The 24,382-nt window shown below is 34.7% G+C and overlaps 1 protein-coding gene across 2 annotated transcripts; it reads right to left on the minus strand.

Moving 5' to 3' along the window:
* Window positions 1-24,276, minus strand: cdc42ep4a (CDC42 effector protein (Rho GTPase binding) 4a). Of its 2 annotated transcripts, none has more exons than XM_051102953.1 (2): window positions 24,072-24,276; window positions 1-1,488 (listed from the first exon to the last, which is right to left on the minus strand). In XM_051102953.1, exon 2 carries the CDS (start codon window positions 1,302-1,304, stop codon window positions 297-299), a length of 1,008 nt encoding a protein of 335 aa, XP_050958910.1. In that variant the 5' UTR covers window positions 1,305-1,488; window positions 24,072-24,276; the 3' UTR covers window positions 1-296. The 2 variants fall into 2 exon arrangements, with proteins under 2 accessions (XP_050958910.1, XP_050958916.1); XM_051102959.1 differs by lacking the exon at window positions 24,072-24,276 and adding an exon at window positions 2,911-3,324.
* Window positions 24,277-24,382: the final 106 nt, after the last annotated feature.

The raw sequence follows: 24,382 nt of genomic DNA on the forward strand, positions 1-24,382 counted from the left end.
TTTCCTTCAGCAGAGATATCAGTGGAACTTGTAGCAGGTCCCTCCCTGTTGGACTGAACATATCCAGCTCCTCATCTTAGCATAGGTCAGTAGTGTGACAGATGGCTTTGGTGTCTGAGCTAAAGCAGTCTCCCCAACTTATCTCGACAGGGACACAGAAACCTGAGGCATCTGTCCAGCTTTGACGTGCTTACATCTACACCCCGTCTTTGCATTTCTCCTCTTTACACAATGTCAAATTCTGGTCTGAGATATTTATCTCTCCATTCCCAGAAAGGTTTACTGATTGTTGGGTTTCATACTCGGATCTCATCATCCTCGTCTTCCATGAAGGAGGAGAAGGCTGGTTCATTGTCTGGGTTGCAGGGGTTGTCGGTATCTCCAATATCTTCCTCGTAAGGCTCACTGGTTGGCTTCTCTTCCATGGCGGCTGAACCTGAGCTGGAAACCGAGCAGCTGTCGAGGTGATGCAGGTGTTTGTGGTGTGGTTCTGGGGTGCTGGTGCCTTCACTCTGGATCTCCAAGTCAACAGAGCTGGGAGCCCTCAAGGGAGCTTCGCTGTGAGCAGCTAACTCCTCCGGTTCTTCTTCTTTCAGAACAACCTCCCTCATTTCCTCATCCATTTCCACTCCTATCTGGATGCATGGAAGAGGAGATGCACGTCCCTCACTGCTCTTGCCTTCTTCAAACCCCTGGTCATCATCCTCCTTTTCCATGACCCCCAAGATTTCCCCCAGCATTGAGGGCCCAAGGTCAACATGGAAGGACATCACAGATTCAGCTTTCTTTAATCCTCCCCCGTTGTACGATGGGGAAGGCCGCAAGTCTGTCAACACCCCGAAGTGTTTCTCATGGAGCTCCAGGTCCAATGCATCAGCAGATGCTCCATTGGAAGGGCTGGTGGTCAAGCTCTTGAGCACCCTTTTGTCTCCCTCCTGTCCTTCTTCATTGTTCAGAAAGGGCAAGGACATGGCATTCTTCACAAAGGTAGGAGACTCACTGGGAGGAAGGAGGGTATTGTCTCGCTGGTCTACTCTGGTAACGGATTGAGAGCGCTTGCTGCTCCGAAAGGTACGAGACAGCAGTCCCGGTTTCGGAGAACGGGGAAAGGTGTTGCCTTCTTGGGATGGCTCTCCAGATCGAGTGCTGAGGAAAGAGGTGTCTCCGAAAGCTTCCCCGCTGCGCCCTACATGCATGGTGTGCCGGAAGTCACCCAAGGGAGCGCTGATCATCTCAGTGGTGAGGTCCATACGGGAGCGCCGCTTGGTCTGAGACCCTACCACCAGCTGCTTTAAGATGGGCATCTTGGTTTGCACAACTCACAAACCCAAACAGTTGCGTTTGACCGGTGGTGTTGTGGTTTTACAAATAAGTGGGTTTTTAGTCCTTTTTCAAGTCCTAAAAGGGTTCTGGTTCCAACAGATTCTGCTCCGCTCGACTTGGTCCAGTCTTGATGGCTGTCACTTCAGTTGCCAAACAGGAGATAATCTGTAATTGGGAACAAACAAAATCAAAATCAGATTTCATAGTTAACTGGAAATGACATCTTGACTCTAAGCAAAACCACAGTGCAAAGCCAAGAAATGAAGTTAATTATTGCTGTGTTATTTGACTTTCTAGGTGCAAGATCAATACAGACAGAAGGAATTGGCAGTCCAGGCAAAACACAGGCGGTTCCAGGATGTCTTATCAATGTGTCTGGTCAGAATACCAGCAGAAGCTGCAGTGTCATTCTTTTCCCTGAGCTAAACTGCAGAAGTGTTTCTGGCATTCAGATGAGGCACGGATCAGGATTCTTGCGGTCAGGCAGCTGGAGTTTATATCATTAATAAGATAAGCAGAGAAAGATGAAAGAACGTAGTGGAGAGTTTAAAAGGTTAGCTCGCTCAAATATGAAAATTCTGTCATTAATTACTCACCCTCATGTCATGACACACCGTGACTTTTGTTCATCTTCGGAGCACAAATTAAGATATTTTTGATGAAATCTGACAGCTTTCTGACCATGCAAAGACAACAATGGAACTGACATGTTCAAGGCTCAGAAAGGTATTAAGAACATTGTTAAAATAGTGCATGTGATATCAGTTGTTCAACCTTAATTATATGAAGCTACAATAATACTTTTTGGGTGCAAAGAAAACAACGCATGCTGGAGACTGACTACTTTTTTGGGGCCTTGAACATGGTAGTTGCATTGCTGTCTATGCAGGGTCAGAAAGCTCTCGAATTTCATCAAAAATATCTCAATTTGTGTACTGAAGATGAATGAAGGTCTTACGGGTTTGGAACGACATAAAGGTGAGTAATTGATTACAGAATTTTCATTTTTGGATTAACTAGTCCTTTAACTACTTGGTGAAATACTTACGGTGTAATGACCTTACAGGATGAATTTCATAAAACCTGCCACAGACTATATTTTACTATTTTTCTCAATAAATACATGTGAATTAGCTGACAACATGTTATTGGACCTATGTACAATCCTATGAATACACAATTACATAGTCACAGATTGTGACTGGCTGCCAATAATACTTGCCAATGATTGAGATGAAGCAATATCATCTCATCAAACAGCATTGCTCTGCAATAGAGATAAGACTGTCTAGCAAGTGACAGCTACTTCCTCTGTAATCATCCATGACTATATAAATGGCAGAGACAAAGGAACATGGTAAGCCGTGACCCTATTGATGGCTCAGGGTAACATTATTTCACATGACTCTAAACTTAACCTCTATTCTCTGAACTACATAGTTCATCAGGGACTACCGCAGTTAACATCAAATTAAGCACGAAGACATTCACACATAGACAAACAAGTGCAACCTCAGACTCTAAACACCACACAACAAGGTGTGACGCTCTTAAACAAACCTCACTTTAAAAGAATAAAATGCTTACCCTCACCGAAGAGTCTTGTGGCATTATTCCCAGGTTTGTAAATTAACACTGAGAGAGATGGGCCAAATGCTTGGCAGGCAACAAGTTTTTCCTGTCACAAAACTGCTGTAATATTCATGAAGTCTTCAAAAACGAACAGCGAGACTGAATATCACTGAGGTGCCAAGCCAACTCATGACCTCTTTCTGGCTGAGTCTTCCTTTACTAGCTTCGTCTGCATTTCCTCATAATGCCCTTACCTGCCTGCGTCTCTATAGCAACACCCCTCCGCACACACACACACACAGATGTTAACGTTTCCTGTCAGCATGCATGCATTTTCCTCCTTTTAGCATTAACCAAGATGTTTTTCTCCAACTGTACTGTTCACTGATCAAATTATATCTGCATGGTCAATGACCAAATTAAAAACTTGAATGGTTTTATCAATTATGTGCTTCAATGACTAGAATAGCATTATCACTCTCTGGCATTAAAGATTAATTATACAGTGCAAATTACATACCATGTCTCAGAACCACTGAATATCAGAAATCACTGGTTAAATAAAAGATAATGAACATCTTCTATTGTGTCTTCTGTTAGAGACAGACTGACTGAACATGCAGCCAGCACCCTCCCTGAAGGCTAGAGAGAGCGCGGATAAGGCTCAACCAATGAGAGATGAAGTCCTGCGGCTCTACACTGCACACACCCGTTTCCATGACATCATTTCATGGATCCACTGAGCAGGGGACGACGAGCCCACCTGCAAACAAAGCAAGCCCAGGAAATGATGCCCAGGAAAACACAGTGACAATGTCAATATTAGTGTCATTTCTGCTGTACATTAATCAAGTTTACATAACACGCCTTACTTAACGTAATTACATTTAGTAATTTAAAGGACACACCGGGTTTTAAGACAGGTGTGACTTAACATAACATAAGTGATGTCTCTTACTATATTATGTAGTAGAAAACCAGTGAAAGATTTACGTTATTTAAAAAAAATCCACATTGTTTTTACATATTGTGAACTATAGGGATGCCATTATTTTAGTGACACGAAATGGTTCCACTCGGCGAGCTATTGGCGCTATCTGTTGCTATTTTAACCACAACACAACTTGCAAAATAAAATACGAGGACCACAGCTACTGAAAGATCTTACATGCGGTGATGGATTAGGCTTAAACCAAATACCGTACCATCAATTTGTCCCCACAAGGTGTCTAATCGACCCCGAATATGGAGTAAAATCCTAGCTGTGTAATCCTTCAGTGGCTGCGGAGTCACGACAAGCGTCAACATCTAGCGTTTCTTTTCTCTGCCGCTTGGAAACTCTTTCAGTAGCTGTGCTCTACTAAAAGCCTCAAAGGCATCAGGGCTAAAATAGAGAGAACAAAGACACGGGTCTTTAGGAAGTTTATTCATCCACAGGCATCTTCCCATTCTTTTCACCACTTCTTATCGCTAGGAATGCAGTGAAGACTTACATCGCTTCTCTTGTTGCCCTTCGACTGAAAATTACAACCAAAAAATGTGGCATTGGATCAGTATTTTATTTTCCAAGTTGGGTATTCAGAGTTGTGTTGTGGTAAAATTAGCAACAGATAGCGCCAGTAGCTCACACTTTATTTTAAGTGAGCATTTCGTCATTCAAGAGCCAGTAATATATCTGCTGTTGCCAGGTTTGTAGACTAGTACAGAGGCAAGAAAGAACAAATAAGTGATTTAAATCTAAATCCTGTAAATTCTAAACTGTATTTTGTAAATAATGTATAAAAACTAGGGATCTCAGTTTAATGAGTTAAACGAGTTAATTAGTTATAACAAAAAAACAAGATTAAAATATTTTAACGCAATTAACGCCCCCAGACTTGTACTTCATCTTATATTTCATATAGTTGACTGTTGACAAATACGATGCAGGGCAACTATCCATAGTTGCAGGTATGCCCTAAAATTCAATATATTGGTGCAAAAAATGCCACTGTATGTGTTTTGTCTCATATTTATATATATCACGTATCACATGAGCAGCAAGAGCAATATGACACGAGTGCTGATTTTGTCCCGATCACGAGTTAAAATGTGATTTTATACAGTAGTTCAGTAAATAATGTTGAAGAAGTTGATATTGTGTTATATTTTAAATACAATATTATGTGTTTTTGCTCAATTTTGCAGAGAACATGTTACTTTGAAGCCATCTCCGTGTCTACGAGCAACACAGCGGCGTTTAGTTTCTGAATGAATTTGTGTTTTGAATTAATCGTGTGAACCAATGATTCAAAGGCGCATTCATAAAGAGAGCCATTTACTTTATACCTAAATGAATTAGCGATTTGAGCGAATCAAATGAATGAATGACTCAAAGACATTTACCCCCATCTGCTGACAGATTTAGTTTTTTAATAGTCATTTAATAAAAATGAATAATAATAATAATAACAACAACAACAGCAATAACATTAAAGGGATAGTTCACCCAAAAACATTAAAGTTGGTCATCATTTACTCACCCTCATGGTTGTTTCAAACCTTTCTTTTGTGGAACATAAAAGAAGGTATTTTGATGACTGCTGGTAACAAAGCTGTTTTGGCTACCAATGACTTTTACTGTTTTAACAAACAAATATAAGCTATAATTTGTAACGCCTATACTTTCTCATTTAACACAAAAACAGCTTTTAATAATCTTTTGTGGGTATTTTCACAAATTTATTTTGCGATTACGATCATTGCGATTGCGATCATGTAATGAATTAGATTACACCAAGGCTGCATTTACTTGATCAAAAATACAGTAAAAACTGTAATTTTGTAAAATATTATTACAATTTGAAATAACTGTTTTCTATTTGAATATATTTTGATATATCATTTCTTCCTGTGATTTCAAAGCTTAATTTTCAGGATCATTACTCCAGTCTTCAAAAATCATTATAACATGCAGATTTGCTACCCAAGAAGGTTTTATTAATATTACTACTATCAATGTTGAAAAAAGTTGTGCTGCTTAATATTTTTGTGGAAACATGATTCTTTAATGAACAGAAATAGAAATTGAACATTTATTTAAAAGTAGAAAACAAAAACGGGTTTTTGTACCAATATAAAACTGTCACTTATGAACAATTTAATGCAGAATTTCTTATGCAAGTATTGATTTCTTTAAAAAAAAATCTTTTGGTGTATATCAATCATAACCAAATAACTAACTAAATAAACAAACAAACAAACAAACAAACAAACATGTATCTACTAGTCCAAACTCAAAAGCACAGGTACAAGGTGCTAGCCATAGTAGGTTACCACTTACCACATGTTAGTTCAGACCACTGCCGATGCAACTGGTTAGCTACTGCTAAAAGCTGTTGTTTTATACCGTTAGCTACAATGTTTTCCCCCAAACCACAAGCGAGAAAAATGAAAACCTTTATAAATAATGATCATCATTTCCCAAAATGGGTCTGTTTTTGCCCACTAATTTGAAAATCATCTAAATAGAAATATGGAAGTCTAATAAGACTAACAAATTATTTCTCATAAAAAGGGCACAGAGAGAAGGCCAAAAAGGGGACAGTGAGTAATCAACATGCAAAATTATTCAGTTAGCGACACAAATTACAATGCAGAACAACAGTTCACAGCATTCTGGACAAAGACAGCAGTGTTTATATGAGGTGTTGCTGCTGGGTGGCATGAGCTGGAAGAAAAACAAGCAGTAGATGAAAGATGTAAAGCCCTAAATCCCCTAGACACACAGTTCCGCTGCATTTCTGTCCTGTCCCACAAAAAAACCAAGGCCCCACAATTATGTGAACACACACACATCTAGCTAAGCAAGCTTGATTTTGTGTTATTACTACATGAAATGTACTGAATTACTAAAATGTAATATATTCATTGTTAGTTGTAATTTGTGTACTTGAGTAAAGTATGTTTCTAGCACAACACTTCTATATAGACACACTGTAATCTCTAAGCTTAATTCGTCCAAAAGTGTCCTGTTAGCACGTATTGCGGGAAAGGCTAATGACCTTTGGCAAACAGCGGTCCATGTGCATCTCTGGACTAGTTTATCAAATGCTTCTGGTCGGGAGGAACATTATTTATAGACGTGCAAATATGAAGTAAGTACGGGGAGCATGGGAAGGCAGCGTGGGAAACAACAGGCCTCTGACGGGGTGAGTGACTTTCCAAATACCCTTGCAACGTCTGTGATAGTGACTCAGTTCATAGGGAGCATTTTGACTTCCTCTGTACAGACTAAACACACCCCCCTCTCTCCCACTATCCGCTCCTACTTCTCTACATCACTGTGACCCTATACATACTAACCTCTGACCCCTGTGTGAGTTTAGGAGGTTTAGCAAATCTCATAGAAAAACATACGCATATCTGACACACACACATAATGCACTTGGGATGGCTTCGGTTTTAACAAGCATCTCAGAGCGAGCCACAAATCCTGATTTTAAAAGTCATAATCCAGAGATTGTTTGAATACTGTATCTCAAAGATTAAGAGTAGAAAAATAAAAAAGTAGAAATATAAACTATAAGAAATAAGAAGAAATATAAATTATAATATAATCTAAATACAATAAAATATTATATTTTTTATAGAATATATTAAATTACATTATATTATATTTTCTCTTTGACCTAGCGTTGTAGGTATTATATTAGCCTATAATATAAATGTAATATAATATTTTCGTCTAATGTAGAGTCATTAATATAAAATTATATTATGTTATAATATAATATAATATAATATAATATGATAATCTGTTTGTCCTATGTAGGGTTGTAGGTATATATTATATTATATTATATTATATTATATTATATTATATTATATTATATTATATTATATTATATTAATTATATTATGTCATTGACCTATTTAGGGTTGTAGGTAATATAATAACATATCATATAATGTAATATAATATTTTTGTACATAGGTTCATGGATATAAAATTATATAATATTATATTATGTCACAATATAATACAATATAATATAATATAATATAATATAATATAATATAATATAATATAATAATCTGCTTGTCCTATGTAGGGCTGTAGGTATATATCAGATTATATTATATAATGAAATGTAATATTTTTGTCTACCATAGGGTCATGGATATAAAATTATACCATATTATGTCATCATGTAGAGTATTATAATAACCTATAATATAATGTAATATAATATTTGTGTCTAATGTAGGGTCATTGATATAAAATTATATCATGTTAATATAATATAATATGTAGGGCTATAGGTATATATTATATTATATTATATTATATTATATTATATTATATTATATTATATTATATTATATTATGAAATATAATGTTTTTGTCTACCATAGGGTCATGGATATAAAATTATATCATATTATGTCATCATGTAGTGTAATATAATAGCCTATAATATAATGTAATATAATATTTTTGTCTAATGTAGGGTCATGGATATAAAATATATCATATTATGTCATCATGTATTATCATATCATGTAATATCATATCATCTGCTTGTCCTATGTAGGGCTGTAGGTATATATTATATTATATTATATTATATTATATTATATTATATTATATTATATTATATATTATATTATCTCCCTGACCTATATAGGGTTGTAGGCATTATCATAGGCCTATAATATAATGTAATATAATATTTTTGTCTAACATAGGGTCATGAATATAATATAATATAATATAATATAATATAATATAATATAATATGATATAAGCATAATACAGAAAAACCGAGACTAACTTGGCCATGCTAACCTGCTAAACACTGACCTGCTTGGGAGTTGTGCTGCTTTTAGTTGTTCAGAAATGACATACTTCGCCTTTAAACATGAAGAATGGGTTATTTAGTCTCATTTAATGACAACATTAAGACAGTGAAACATGCTGTTTAAGGCTGAAGCACACTTGCGTGTCACATGCACTTCAAGTCGTCTTTAGTCTTTGCAGTGGACGAACAGAAAGCTCGCTCTCTGTGAACAAGCGTCTCTCTGTGAATCAAACAAAAGTGCTGAGTGCATCCTAGCACTCAGACAGTGAATGATCTACTGTTGATCTGTGAAAGTTTTTCTTTGCCTGCCTGAGCAGAGACGCCCAGAGGCGCGTGAGCCGCCGCCTTTTATTACACGTCTAAACCATAAATAATTGATCACATGCATTCTGCTCAACACCAGCATCCTCAAATCAGCTAAAAAAGGCTCTTTTTCGCTTGAATTCAATTATTGTTTCATTATGCAACTTGACAGAGTTGTTTCCTTGCATCACCTTGCAGTAGCAAACTGAATGAACTGCAAGCCACTCAGTTCATCAATTATTGAGTGAATAGATTTCTAGACTCGCGTAGTGATTCCTACTAAACATAAATCTGTCAGCAGAGATGTGATGTGATGTGATGAGGTGTGTGCATCCAGCTGGGACAGATCCGTCTGCCTGGGTCCATTAGCAGCCAATGACCCGGACGGAGGTCCTCATGACCCCAGGGCCACACAGACAGAGACCCATGTGGTACAAACTAACTTACATTACCACAGATCTTTAAACAGCAAGGGACGCCAAGACTGGTAAAGAACACAATTCTACAATCTACAATTACATACTAACATTAATTAAAAACGTACTTACTATAAGGTTAAGATTAGGGTTTGCATCATAAAGTGCCATAAAAATAACAACCTGATCTCATGACGAAAACGTACCTGTGGGAACTTTTTAGCAAGATTCGCAACATGTAGTATGTACACATTGTGACATTTTCAATGTAAAATATCTGCTGAGTGGTGCTAAATAAGTGTTCGTCCCCACCCCCGGAACAGATGAACGTACATATGGTACATTTTATGTGACATTGGTTTTGTACAGTCACTGCATTGGTTTTGTACGTGCAGTCACTGCAGTTTTGACTTGAAATGTCCGTTGAGTGGTGCTATAACTCTAATGCTCGGTGACGTTTTAAAATAACGTACCATCTACACCTAAACCTACCGGATAGTATGAACAAAAGCAAATGTGACGTAAAAATGCAATTACAAGCATGCCGTTTTAGCTTATTTTTCGATCTCTCATCTTTCAGTCATATTTTTTACAGGATTCATAACCAAGGATTCCACATTCTGTTTAACTTTGTTCCGGCTGAGCTACTGAACAAGCTTGTTAAATCCAGAAAGCAAAACATATGGAGCTGTAATCATAACTGTGTACGAAAATGATTACAAGGGCTCGCTGTATTACCACCTCTAGTGTTCATTTCAATTGGAAACTGCAGTAATATGTACTTATTGGTACGTATTTCATGTCTTGCGAAAAAGTTCCCACAGCAACAAAACAAAAAAAAACAACACCAGCAATGGAGGAGGAAAAACAAATATATCCTGCCCCCATCTTCAGCGAGAGCAAGTATTTGGAAAAATATTACATTAAAGAAGAAGTCCACTTCCAAAACAAAGATTCACATATAATGTGCTCACCCCCTTGTCATCCAAGACGTTCATGTCTTTCTTTCTTCAGTCATAAAGAAATTATGTTTTTTGAGGAAAACATTTCAGCATTTTTCTCGATATAATGGACTGATATGTTTTTTTCTAGTTCATGACAGTTAGGGTATGTCAAAAAACTCCCATCTCATGTTCTCCCTCAACTTCAAAATCATCCTGTATTTTACCTTTTTTGTCAAGGGTGTTTGATCTTCTTTGCATGTTCACTTTGCAAAGACTGGGTCGGTACTTCTGCAGTGATGTAGGATGATTTTGAAATGATTTTTGAAGTTGAGGGAGAAAATACAATTGGAGTTTTTCGACATACCCTAACTGTCTTGAGCCAGAGTACACAGAGTTCAGGTAGAGCAAGACAAGACGAGCGTTTGAGATTAAAAAGTATTTAAATTGTATTTTTTAATGAAAATAACAGATTGTTTTGCTAGATAAGACACTTTTTCCTCGACTGGGATCATTTACAACCGCATCTGGAATTGTTTGAAGCCGCATTTAAACTGCATTTTGGAAGTTCAAACTCGGGGCACCATATCAGTCCATTATATGGAGAAAAATGCTGAAATGTTTTCATCAAAAAACATAATTTCTTAACGACTGAAGAAAGAAAGACATGAACAAGGGGGTGAGTACATTATATGTGAATCTTTGTTTTGGAAGTGGACTTCTCCTTTAATTATTGGTCTTTTGTTATTATGGGAAGTAGGGATGTGCCCAAATAGTAAATCCTTATTCAAAAAATATTTTTTTTTCTCCTATCTTGTATTTAGGGGTTTCGTAGTACATGTCATTTCCTTTCTGAACACAGTATGATCGAATTCGGGCAAATGATATAATATAATGTTGCTAGCCTGTTTTAAGCATATTTACATGTTGATAGCATGTTTCGAACATGATTAGCATGTTGTTAGCATGATTACCATATTGGTAACATGTTTAATATATTGCTAGCATGATTTAGGATGTTGTCCTAGGATAGCCATTAGGCTTTGGTGGTGATAGACAGCTTAAAGGTATTAAAGGTCTATTTTCATCAGGAACAAAATGAAAAAAAAAAAAAAAAAAAAAAAAGATGTTCTAAAATCGACCAAGATTTGGTTACACAAGAGCTTGAATTCCAGAAACTAATTTCACATGCATTCATGCAACACACAATCCAGTGCTGGTGTTAACTAAAACTGTAAAACTCTGTTTTAATTGAAATAAAGTTAAAAATATAAATATCAGATATTAGAACTTAATAGGGCTGTCAAACGATTAATCGCGATTAATCGCATACAAAGTAAAAGTTTGAGTTTACCTAATATTTGTGCGTGTGCGGTGTATAATTATTATGTATATATAAATACAAACACATTCATGTATATATTTTAGAAATATTTAGAAGTATATGTATTTATTATAATTTTTATATAATTTATATTATATATAAATAAAAATATTTTGTACATAAATAACATATTTCTCTTAATTAATTTGTGTGTATTTATATAGACATAATAATTACTCACTGTACACACACATTTATTAGGTAAACTCAAACTTTTATTTTATATGCGATTAATCGCAATTAATCGTTTGACAGCCCTAATCAGAACTTAAACCTATTTTCAGTTAGTTTCCAAAGCAACATTTTTACATTTTCTTTTAAATACTAAAATTACTGAAACTAAAATAAATAAATAAATAAAAATAACTCCAACCAAAATAAAAATGTTAAAATATCAACAACAACAACAAATGACAAAAGCTGTAAACAAATAAAGTACTATAGTGGTATATAAATCGTACTAAAATACACCGATACAATTAATCCTACAAAATCGCAAAATTTATACCTTGAATACAATGTAAGTCATTCTGCATAAAAGCATTCTAAATAAATGTAAAAGACCATCTGAACAAAAAAATAAATACAGGAAATATACTCACTTTAAAGGCGGTAAGACCTAGAATTCACCAGCGATTTCACACCGAAGACCAAAAAAAAAAAGAAAAGAAAAAAAAAGTCTTTTTGTGCTGTCCTAGTGTCCTATTTTCACGCCTTGTGATGTGAACAGACCTTTAACGAAAGTGTGTAAGTGTGTAAAAAAACCTGAATGTCTGACCTTTTTTTTAATAGCAGCACGACTACGGATGTTGATGTAAATGTCAACTGCTTGTGAAACATCTTTCATCTGCACAACCAGAAATAGCCTAAATATTTGATCTGGAGAGCAGACATTGACCAGAGCTCAATTCAATTACCCATAATGGTCTCTTCCCCACAGCAGAGTGACTAAGCACCTACGGCGTCTTCTCGGCCCATTTGTCCACCCAGATGCTGATAACCCTAAAAACCAGTTCTGAAAAGCCAGCTAATCTAGTAGTGCCTCAGATAATGCTAAGCCTCCCATTATTCTTGGAGATCCGACGCTGCATGCGGAAAGGATGCGGGGAAGGGCGAGTAAATATTATTCACCTGAGATAAGATAATCTTCACACCATGGTCCCTCGTTAACTTCTCTTCCTCCCGTCGCACGTTACGCAACACCTCAGCGTGACGCCTTCTTTCCTGAGGTGTCATCTGCATTTGCTTACAAAAGGCTACTGGGCTAAATGTGGCACACCTCTTACACAGAGCTAAAATAGCATGACAATGGTCAGGATGGGGCTTTCAGACAGATCAGTCAAAAGGTTCAAGCCAGCATTATCTCGGGTGTCAATATCTTAATCGCTTTGTGGTGGTTTAGATGATGTAAACATCTTGGCTGCAACTAAAAATGGTGTATTGCCTTGCCATCTGAGAGATGACTGGTGTAGTTACAGTATATGTCACAGACGAGACCGGGTCGATGGTAACTGGGGGAGAACAGCGAAACGGATGAGACTTCAGCAAAGATGTGTCTTCTTGAGAAAAGGAGTGCAAAGATTTGACCATACAAGATTTATCTAGGTTGCAATAATGAGGGCAGATGTATCTGTATTTATGAAGTGATACAGGCTATAAATAAGGAAATGGTTGACTAAACATTTTTAGAATTCAATTTATGAACAATCTGTAATGACCCAATCAAAATGATGAATCAAATAATTATGCAACAAACTTCATTAGAACATAATAATCTGTTTTAACTGAAAATAGAATTAAATAATTTTTAAATTATTATAATTTAGGTACTTAACCTATTTAAATGGTACTATAGATATTTTTATATTTATTAGTATTTTTAGTTTAATATTTAATATTTAATACATTTTCAAATTTATTTTTTATCTCATGTATTTCATGTATCTATTATCTCATGTAATATATTTTCACATGTATTTTTATCTTTATATATATTATTAGTATAATAATATATATAAAAGTAAAATAATATATATATATATATAATTAGTTTTTATATTTTTGTTTACATTTATATTTAATTTTATATTTAACATTCATTATTCCATGTTTATTTATATTTATATACATTTTTGTTTGTATATTTACATTCATTCATATTCATTTTATATTAATATATTTTCATATCTATGTATATTTTATTTCTTGTTTTTTTTCCACATTTATTTTTCCATGTATATTTTTGCTTACATTTTTTATATTTACATATTTTTTGTGCTTATATCTACATTTATTTATATATGAACCCATTTTTATTTATTTATACATTTTATTTCATTTATTTATTATATTTATTGTTTTTTAATTATGCATATTTTATTTCTTGTTTATTTTTCCACATTTATTTTTACATTGATATATATTTTAAAATATTTTTAGATTTACAGTTTATTTTTTATACATTTATGCTAAGTTTACATGTATTAATTATTTATTTATTTAACACATTATAATAATTATTAGTATTTTATTTCTTATTTTCCATGTTTATTTATCTTTATGTGTTTGTTGTTTTTATATTTTTATTTACATTCATTCGTATTTATTTTATATTTACTATATTTTCATATTTATGTACATTTTATTTCTTGTTTATTTTTCCAAATTTATTTTTACTTTTATATTTTTGTTTATATTTATACTCGCATTTATTTTTCTTGCCTATATTTACATTTATACATATTTATATATTTAACACATTTTCAGATTTACTTTTTCTTTATTTGTTCATGTTTATCTTTATATGTATTTGTTGTTTGTTTGTTTTTTATTTACATTAATTCATATTTATTTTATATTTACTATATTTTCATAATTGTGTATATTTTATTTCTTTATTTTTACATTTATATCTTTGTTTATATTTTTATACTTACATTTATTTGTTATATTTATTGTTTATTCTTATATGTACATTTATATGTATTTATAAGTAACACATTTTCATATTTATTTGTATTTTTATTTTTTAATCTTTTTATTTTAATCTTTATGTTTTGTTTTTATATTTACATTAATTCATATTTATTTTGTTTAATATTTTTTCATATTTATGTACATTTTATTTGTTTATTTTTACACATTTACTTTTTACATTTATATTTGTGTTTATATTTTTATATTTACTTTTTTTTGTTCTTATATTTACATTTATTTATATTTATTTACATATCAACACATTATTTATTTATTTATATTTTACTTGTTTTTTTATGTTTTTTCATTTTATATTGATTTATACTTTTATTTTCATTTGTTTTTATACATTTTCATGAATTTATATTTCTCTTTCATCCTTTTCTTTCCTCCTTTGCCCTCTGGTCTCCCCAAATCCATCATCTTGACTTTAATTCTAATGTGCATTCAAATGGTGGATAGAAAACAAGTACTTGATATAAAAGGTACAATCCTAAAATAACCATGCAATGATTTTCACTGTACTGCGCTGTATTTTTTCTGGACATTGTTGTTTTCGAGCAAAGAACAATAAAGCCATGTACAGGATTATTCACAGAGTAAAAATGTTGGCCTTTACACACACACACAATCCATTGTTACTGGCAAGAATAATCACGTCAGCACATCTATATTCACCCAGCTCCAAAGCAAAATATTTTCAAAGCTGCATATTTACAGTAGACAGTCGTCAGATACTGCTCCCAAAACACAGACAGACAGATGACAGCAAGACAAACACACGGCCAACCCAACGAACTGCATCATCAAGCCTCACTATCTAGCATGAACTACTCTCTCACACAGGAAATGACCATCTGAGAGACAACCACAGTTTGGTTTGTATTTACGTGCAGTTTGGGGCTGGGTATATTTAAAATAGACGACACCACAACAACAGACCAGTGTGGGGAACACTGCTACTTTGCCTTTCTGTATTTCTATCTATCCACACAGGACAATAACTATACCTATCATTTTAATAATCATTATAATTCTATGGAATAGGGAGATCCACAAAACAAATGTAAAACAATAAAGACAAAGAGGAACAGTTTCATTCACTTTCACAACGATTTTTCCATCTGATGAACGTAACATGACTTAATCTTGCTTTAAAGAGGTTAAGCATATAAAGCGGCAGACGTGCTTATAATAAACACAACCTTATAAACCGTTGATATGAACATTAAAGTTATCGTTTTTGGTGTGAACCGGCCCCAAATCATCTTAAACTGGCACTTACTAAACAAGTTAGTCATTTAGAGTAAAAGAATGAATGAATATTGATTTTTAACCCATAAACAACTCTTTAAAACCAGCTCATTATGTCTGGATTATCAAGTGAAATACAGCTGATTCCTGGTACAGCCACAGACAGATATTGTGAAACAGATAGAGATTGTAAACGAGGGTTTTAGACAGGAAGGGCAAAGTGTCTACGCCCTCCCATCCCAACAGAAATCAGCTCCCTGCCCTTCCGTAAGAGCATAAACACACCATAAGCTCAATTCCCCATCACACCAAAACAAACAAACAGCACAGCAGGCCTGCATAAACGCGCCTGTTATTGGTAACGTTACTCCAGTGACTGTTAGGATGAACTTCATACAACTCCGTGTACCCTATTTACATTATTTTTCGTACAAAATTAACATGTGGAAAGCTTACAAAACGTGGTATGACCGAAGGGTGAATCTCTATTCGGAAAGGCTAACGAATAACGCGTTCTACGGAGTCACTAAAGGGACATGGTTAGCCGCTTGCTAGCGGTACCTTAGCCTGTTACATTACAGTACATAAAACTTCACTTACCACATAAACAGAGTAAGGAGAGATGGCTAATAGGACGAAGGCGAATGATTTGCCATCCTGCACACCACTGACAAACATCTAAATTTGTAAAATGTGCCTTAAAAACTCCTGCTCTGTAATATAGACAGAGTATGTGATCGTGAATCTAAAGTGAAAGTAAAAGGTGATCGTGCATTTAAACGCGATTTCAGTGCCACGCATATTAATAGCATCTCCCTGATGCCTGTGGGTACATCTCATGTCTGTGAAGTATATTGTTTAATATTTTCATCAATATGAAGCCCCGCCCTGGTGAAAAAACCAGCATATGCTGGTTAGGTAGGTTTTGATGCTGGTTTAAGCTGGTCCTTTGCTGGTTTTTGCTGGTCATGTTGCTGGTCAAGGACCAGCATGAACCAGCAAAGGACCAGCATAAACCAGCATCAAAACATACCTACCAGCATATGCTGGTTTTTTCACCAGGGCAATGCTTAATTTTCTAGTAAGCAATTATATTTTTACCAAACACACCATTTTGTTCAAAAATGATCATATCATGTACAACCCTGGTATTCAGCTGTCCAGTTTTGTTTGTTGCTCATTCTACTCTGCATTTAAGAATGAAAATTCTGTAATTTTACAGTTTTCCTTTTAGTTAGATTAGGTTATCAAGACATTTGGGTGTGCGCTTCAAAAATAATATGTTAAGTGTGATATAACTTGTTTTATTTGTGTCCGAGAAACCACTGTCGACTAAGTTACCCACTAGAAAACCCCCCACAAAAAGGAATAGTTTGGCCCATTCTTGCATAATTTGCCCAGTATGATGATATTTTCTCTTGAAGCAGATGGATGAAACGCTATAAGTTATGTTCTCTCTCTTTCCCTTAATATTGGTTAAACTAGCAAACCTGTGTCAAGAGTGGATTAACTGACTGTCAACAGTGTTACACAAGTATTATTGCTGCGAATTTTAACAAGACAGTTTAACTAAACTTGTTTTGTTTATGAAAATATATTTCTAAACATACCATATGCTCAGTAGTTCTAGGTTTCTATGTTAAGTATAGACCCAAAACACTAAAAACGTCAACTAAGTTACCTGTCAACTCTGTTACCCAGTAAAGGTAAAAAGGTGGACAGTAGAAAACACAGATGATATATTTAATGCACATGCTCCTACAGATCACCTTTATTTATATAGCACTTTATACAATATAGATTGTTTTCAGGCAGCTGTGTAAGGTCATGTTTGGGCTTTTGGGAAACAGGGAACTGTTTTCTTCACATTGTCACATTCTAAAAGTACCCCTAATTATAGAATGACCCATACACAGTATAACTACCCAATGATATAACTGCGAGAGAATTAGTTGGGGTTCAACATAATGATGTATTTGCATACATCGGCTACATGAAGCTACAAACACTTCTACTGCTCTAGAACTTTCCCTCTCACTTTAATGAGAGTCTATTTCACTTAAAGGCAGGTTTGACACCCAGCTGTGAACATTACAGCCACTCTCATCCTCACCAGGTGTGATGTTACTGGGCCAACAAGACTCTTTAGAAACACACAGTCTGCAGTCATAAAACATGCCTGGGATGTTTCCAGTGATGGGATCCATGAAAGGCATCATTTTAAATAGCTGAAATGCCGTCTTGACGCTCAAGAGAGGTGATCTGGAGTTTTTTTGCTTTTACGTTAATGCGTCATGGAAAAAAAGAACAGAGAATAAGCGACGAAACCACACTCAGATATTCAAACAATGCCTTATTATTACTTCCAGGGAACATTTCATTGTACAACAACAAAAAATGCTTTTACTACTACCTAGTAACCCACACAATACACATTTTCCTACCATCAAATATTCTTATATCAAAAAGATTTGACATATAAAACAAAAATAGTGTTAGAGAAGATTAAGAGTCTACAGGCCCAGTTTCTACCTGGTAATTAAGATGTATTTTCAGTGATCTCATCACAAGTGGTCAGTTTTGCAGTTAGTCTTAAAAAATGCATCTCCTGTGAGCACTTGTGTTAAGATTTCATCTAGACACTCCCCTCTTATTTTGTCACAATCTGCATTAATTTCACAGGAGTGCCGAGTGTGGCAAATGTGAATACAACTGAATGAATGAAGCCATTACACTACATATAGGTTGGAAAGTAAGCGAATGGAAAGTACATGACTCACTAGTGGTTGACTGATATATCGCAAAGGCCAGCATTGCTCGATACGTTTTATGATTATAATCCTAATTAAAAAAAAATAAATAAAAAATACACACATCAGTAGACCACTAGCTTTCATTGTGTTAGTTCTGATGAAAGTATTTGTGAGATTGCACACATCATATTGCAATATAGAGATCATTGCAATAGTGAGCTCTGTGTAAACGTGACACTGTTTAGCTGCAGTGCAGTGCTGCAACCTTTGATGCAACTGGATTAATTCTAAATATAATGCAATAATCAATAATTACTTCATCTTGGTAGCTATTATGCTAAAAACGCAGTAATGTTTTCAAAAGAGTTCCACTTGTGCTCATTTCATATGCAAAGATGTTAGCCAATCATAGCAGTGGGTGTTTACAGAAAATTCTCACAGCAGACACGCCCCTTCCAATGGACCGTTCAAAATCAGGGAAGAAAAATGCGATTTATATCTAAATTATGACTGTTTTTGGTGAAGTACACCTCAGGAAACATAATATAATTAATTTCATGACCCCTTTTTAAAAGTAAAATATTAAATGAAGTATTAAAATAAGATAAAACAAGTTACTTTATTTATTTATTTACTTATTTACACAAAACTAGCCTAATTGCATTTCGAGGGGGGTAAAATACATGTTTTTTGGCGGGGTTCCCCGGGCACAGTTCGCATTCCAGGGGCTAAATAAAACGTTCTTGGGATCGCTTCAACCTGTGGACATGAAAAACAACCCGTGGCAACAGTGTTAAAAAAGCCCAATTCCACTGGAAAACCATGGACTTGGCAACACTGAAAATCATGTATTTAATTAATAAAATAATTTTATAATAAATATACATCAAGCTCTAAAACTGACAAAAAATTGAACTAAATTATTTTTAGTAACCTTAACCTTAATTTACAGTTAAGGTCAAAAGTTTCTGCAAAATTTTAATTATTTTACCAAAATAAGAGGGATCACACAAAATGCATGTTATTTTTTATTTAGTACTGACCTGAAAAAGATATTTCACGTAAAAGACGTTTTAATAGTCCACAAGAGAAAATAACAGTTGAATTTATTAAAATGACCCTGTTCAAAACTTTACATACACTTGATTGTTAATACTGTGTTGTTACCTGACTGATGTTTTTTTCTTTGATTGTTGTTCATGAATCCCTTGTTTGTCCTGAACTGTTAAACTGCCCGCTGTTCTTTAGAAAAATCCTTCCGGTTTCACAAATTATTTGGTTTTTCAGCATGTTTGTGCATTAAGATAACTTTTGATTAGTAGATAAGTACAATTTTGAACAGAATATTTACTTACATGTTTATAGAATACTTACATGTTTCCCAGAAGACTAATTAAAATTTACCCTGATCTTCAAATTCAAAACGTTTCCACCCCTCAGCTCTTAATGCATTGTGTTTCCTTCTGGAGCATCAGTGAGCATTTGCACCTTCTGTAATAGTTGCATATGAGCCCCTTAGTTGTCCTCAGTGTGAAAAGGTGGATCTCAAAAATCATACTGTCAGTTGGAAAGGGTTCAAACACACAAAAATGTTGGGGAAAAAGAAAACTGAAGTATTTTTCTGAAGAACAGTAGGCAGTTTAACTGTTCAGGACAAACAAGGGACTCATGAACAAATATCACTAAATAAAAAAAAACACAGCTGTGGATCATTCAGGTAACAACACAGTATTAAGAATCAAGCGTATGTAAACATTTGAACGGGGTCACTTTTATAAATTCAACTATTATTTTGTATGATCCCTCTTATTTTGGTAAAATAATTAACATTTTTACAGATTCTGCAAGGTGTATGTAAACTTTTGACCTCAACTGTATATAAAGTACAACTGGAAAACTGGAAAAGTCATGCAAATTGATTGGTTTAAAACTTAATAAACAAAATTCAGATTTTTACACTCAAGGACTGCATGATTTGAAGTATCATGTCCATAGCACAACTGTTGCAAGATAAGTGACAAGGCTGTTTAATATTTAGCTTTAATTATGAGATTCTGATACTTGCCCTGTCAAATGCCACTAATTAAACAGTGCACGATTCTGATGTTTCAGAGTTTGTTTGCAGAGGTTACGTAAAGTTTAACGCGGTCAGTGAACTGGCAGTGGATCAGAGAGAGTGATTGTGGGTTTGGACAAGGTTGAATTCACACAGCTTTACCCTGCCTACTGTATCATGTTAAATAAATCTCATGTGATATCTCCATCTGCAATTGGCTTCATCTTGTACCTCATAACATCTGTATTTGTATGATGATTCTGCCACAACTAACAGCTCTTTCAGCCATCTTTCACCCTCCGGCGCTTGACAGTGCTTTCACTGCCTTGTTCTAGGGAAAAATTACAGTTTATGTGGAATTTCCTGGAACGTGAAAAGTCTGGACGTAAATTGAGCCACACACAGACATGCAGAACTGTTGAGGTCGTGGACATGCTCACACACAGTACAGAGATAAATACCATACTGTGGTCTTCTTTTTGCTGTATATCACTGTTGTTTTCCTGGAAAACTAATATTGTCCTTTTAACACCAGATGGTTTTATTTTCCCATTAACAGAAACTGATTACATACTTAAAAACACTCCCCAGAACATCAATCCATAAGAAACAGGTTGCTATGTAGTAGAATCCTAAATTGAATCTATTTCATTAGTTTTTTATAAAAAAAAATAAGATACATGAAACCAACTAGCATTGTACATCCATTCAAACCCATTGAGGCTGACAAAAAAAGATCTTATAATTAAGATGATACTCGGAAAAACCCCAGGGCAGCTGTTGAACAGCACAGTAATGAGGTTCATGGCACACTTTTCAATTGCAAATGAGAAAGCTAAAACACTAAAAGTGCCAACAGCACAGACTTGCATTGGAAAACACACACTTCTGCTCAGTCTGACATTAAAGCAGGTAAAATTGAGATATTTTTCCTGTAAAAGTTAAAAGGAAGTCGTTTCGAGTAAACTAACAGAAAGAAAACATATGCGAGAGCAGTGTGTACATTAACTTGTACATCTGTTCCTGGCGGTCTGTTTACTGAGGGAGAGTGAGGAACGGGAAACACATTAACCTGGGTACCAGGATGACCAGCAGGTGCTGAACTTCTCTAACTAAACAAACCCATTTTTCAGCTGGTGCACATGGACATGTGTGGACACACGTGTGTAAACACAGACCTTTAGACGCACTTGAGTGTTGCTCCATATGCCATCACCAAAGTCAACCATCAGTTCATATGGTGATTAGGCCTTTACAATAACTTACCACAGTAACAAACAGCTATTACAGCTATTGTTACTAACATGAAAAATAAATATATGGGATCTCTAAAGGATTTTAACTTCATAAAATGTTTTTGGAATGTTTTCTTATTTCACTTTATAATATGTTGTCATTTGTTAACATGAACGAACAATGAACAGTACATTTATTACACTATTTATTAATCCTTGTTAATGCTAGTTATTAAAAATACAGTCATTAATAGTTTGTTCATGTTAGTTCACAGTGAGTTAACTAATGTTAACAAACTTGTGATTTTAATAATGCATTAGTAAAATCAGTTCATAACTGAGTTTTAACAAACTTGTGATTTCGAAGTGATTTATGATCCACTAATGTTTAACAACCAGAAAGAATCCAAATACTGTAGTCCTGACTTTTAATGAAATACTTATAGTTTTATAACAATAGTGGGTTTGTGGCTTTTTGCTATTTTTAGGATGCTTTGAAAGATTTAACAAATAAAATGATATTATAATAACATACTTGTGCACATAGTTTTTAGGGCAACTTAATATCTTCTGAATTAAAACTGCTTCTATTGTATTCTTACTGTAACTGAGGGATGTACATTTGACCTATTTTAAGCTGCATTATTATGTTAATCCTTGATGATAGATTTAAGTTGAGTTAGGTTATAACATCAGATTTCATTAGTATTCAAACCCATGGTCTCATCATGGAAAGCTCATAATCTCTGGAATACAACCGCATTCTTAGTGCAAAATAAAAAACATATATATAAAGTTGTAACATGTTTATACATTATCTTATGGAAGCTTTCTTCTACCACAGGATTAAAAAAAAGTGAAGTTTTATCTCATAATTCAGACTTCTCACAGATTTTCTTAGAATTGTGAGATATAAACTCGGAAATGTGAAATATAATTGCAATTGAGAGAAAATTCACAATTGTAAGATAACTCAGAATTCTGAGAAAAAAAGTCAGAATTGTGAGACAAAAATTCTAAATTAGAGTTTGTCTCACAATTCAATTTTTTCCCCTCAGAGTTCTGAGTATGCCAATTGAGATTGATTTAAAATTGAATTTAATTGATTTTATATTTTATCTATTTATGCATAATGCTATACATAATGCTATAAATGCTTTAAAAACAAATTCTATGATTATGGTTTTACAATGTAGGTCAGGACATTCAAGTTCATCACATTCATACATTGCCATGGGCACCATTTCTATTCCCATTCCCAGTGCACTGGGTCTTCCCTTTGTGACAAACCTCTCAGTGGTCTCTTTCAGTTCCGTTTATAAACCTGCATTCAATTCACTACAAAGAAATGTTATGCTACGTATGCTGTGCATCAATTACACCGGCAATATTGCATAGCAGTCATGCACATGGACATCAGCACGATGACGAGAGAAGCGACTGTGTCGCAACAAAAATGACGTGTGTTGATTGAGCAAATTTGAGCTCTTGTCAGGGAACAAGAGGGAGAAAATCAATATTTAAGAGCATTTGACTCGAGAGTGTCGCGTGAAGCGCAGAAGCACATAAAGAACAATGATCCAGCTGACCATGTGGAGCAGTGATGAGGATGACGATGACGGATCCTCATAGAAATAAACAATGAACACACAGCGCGCTTCTGTCAGAGGAAAGGAAGCGTTTTTATGCAAATGCATGCAAATATTTAACGGTTGCATTGTTTACTTCTATATTGTAAGAAGTACCACATATTCTCAAAATGATAAACAGCTTTCCAGACTAGAGACTAGTGACCCTCCCTAATTTGACCATGGCTTTGAAGACTGGTGGAGGTCTCTTGTTAATATAGTGTTAGTACAAATGGTTTATCTCAACCAACTAAACAAAAACTTTGACCTAACCCAACGCCACCTACTAGATAATATCTGTCACAAGAGTGCTGAAACAATCGTTCATGCAGGTTTTAATTGTGCAAAATATCTCACTCTCTTTTAAATGAAGTTATAATAACTTACTCTATGTAATGGTGTGGTCCATACACTGTGCCGCTTGTGGTTTTATCCGCCGGGTGTATTTATGAAGCCTTTCTGTTTGCTGGAGCTAAATATTTCCCCGAGCTCTTTTCGTTGCTTCTTTATACGTAACACATATATATATCTCAGTTGTGACAATACACACACACAGCAGCCCGCATCCTTCCTGTGTCACGCTCTGCTGTAAACTCACCGCTCTGTGCAATAATTCATTCAACCCCGCCCCATCTCTAAACAGACACGCCCCTTCTTTATATCAGACACGCCCCTATACACGCCGCGGTTAAAGAGAC

This window comes from Labeo rohita, chromosome 3, assembly GCF_022985175.1.
Source record: "Labeo rohita strain BAU-BD-2019 chromosome 3, IGBB_LRoh.1.0, whole genome shotgun sequence".
Classification (NCBI taxonomy): domain Eukaryota; kingdom Metazoa; phylum Chordata; class Actinopteri; order Cypriniformes; family Cyprinidae; genus Labeo; species Labeo rohita.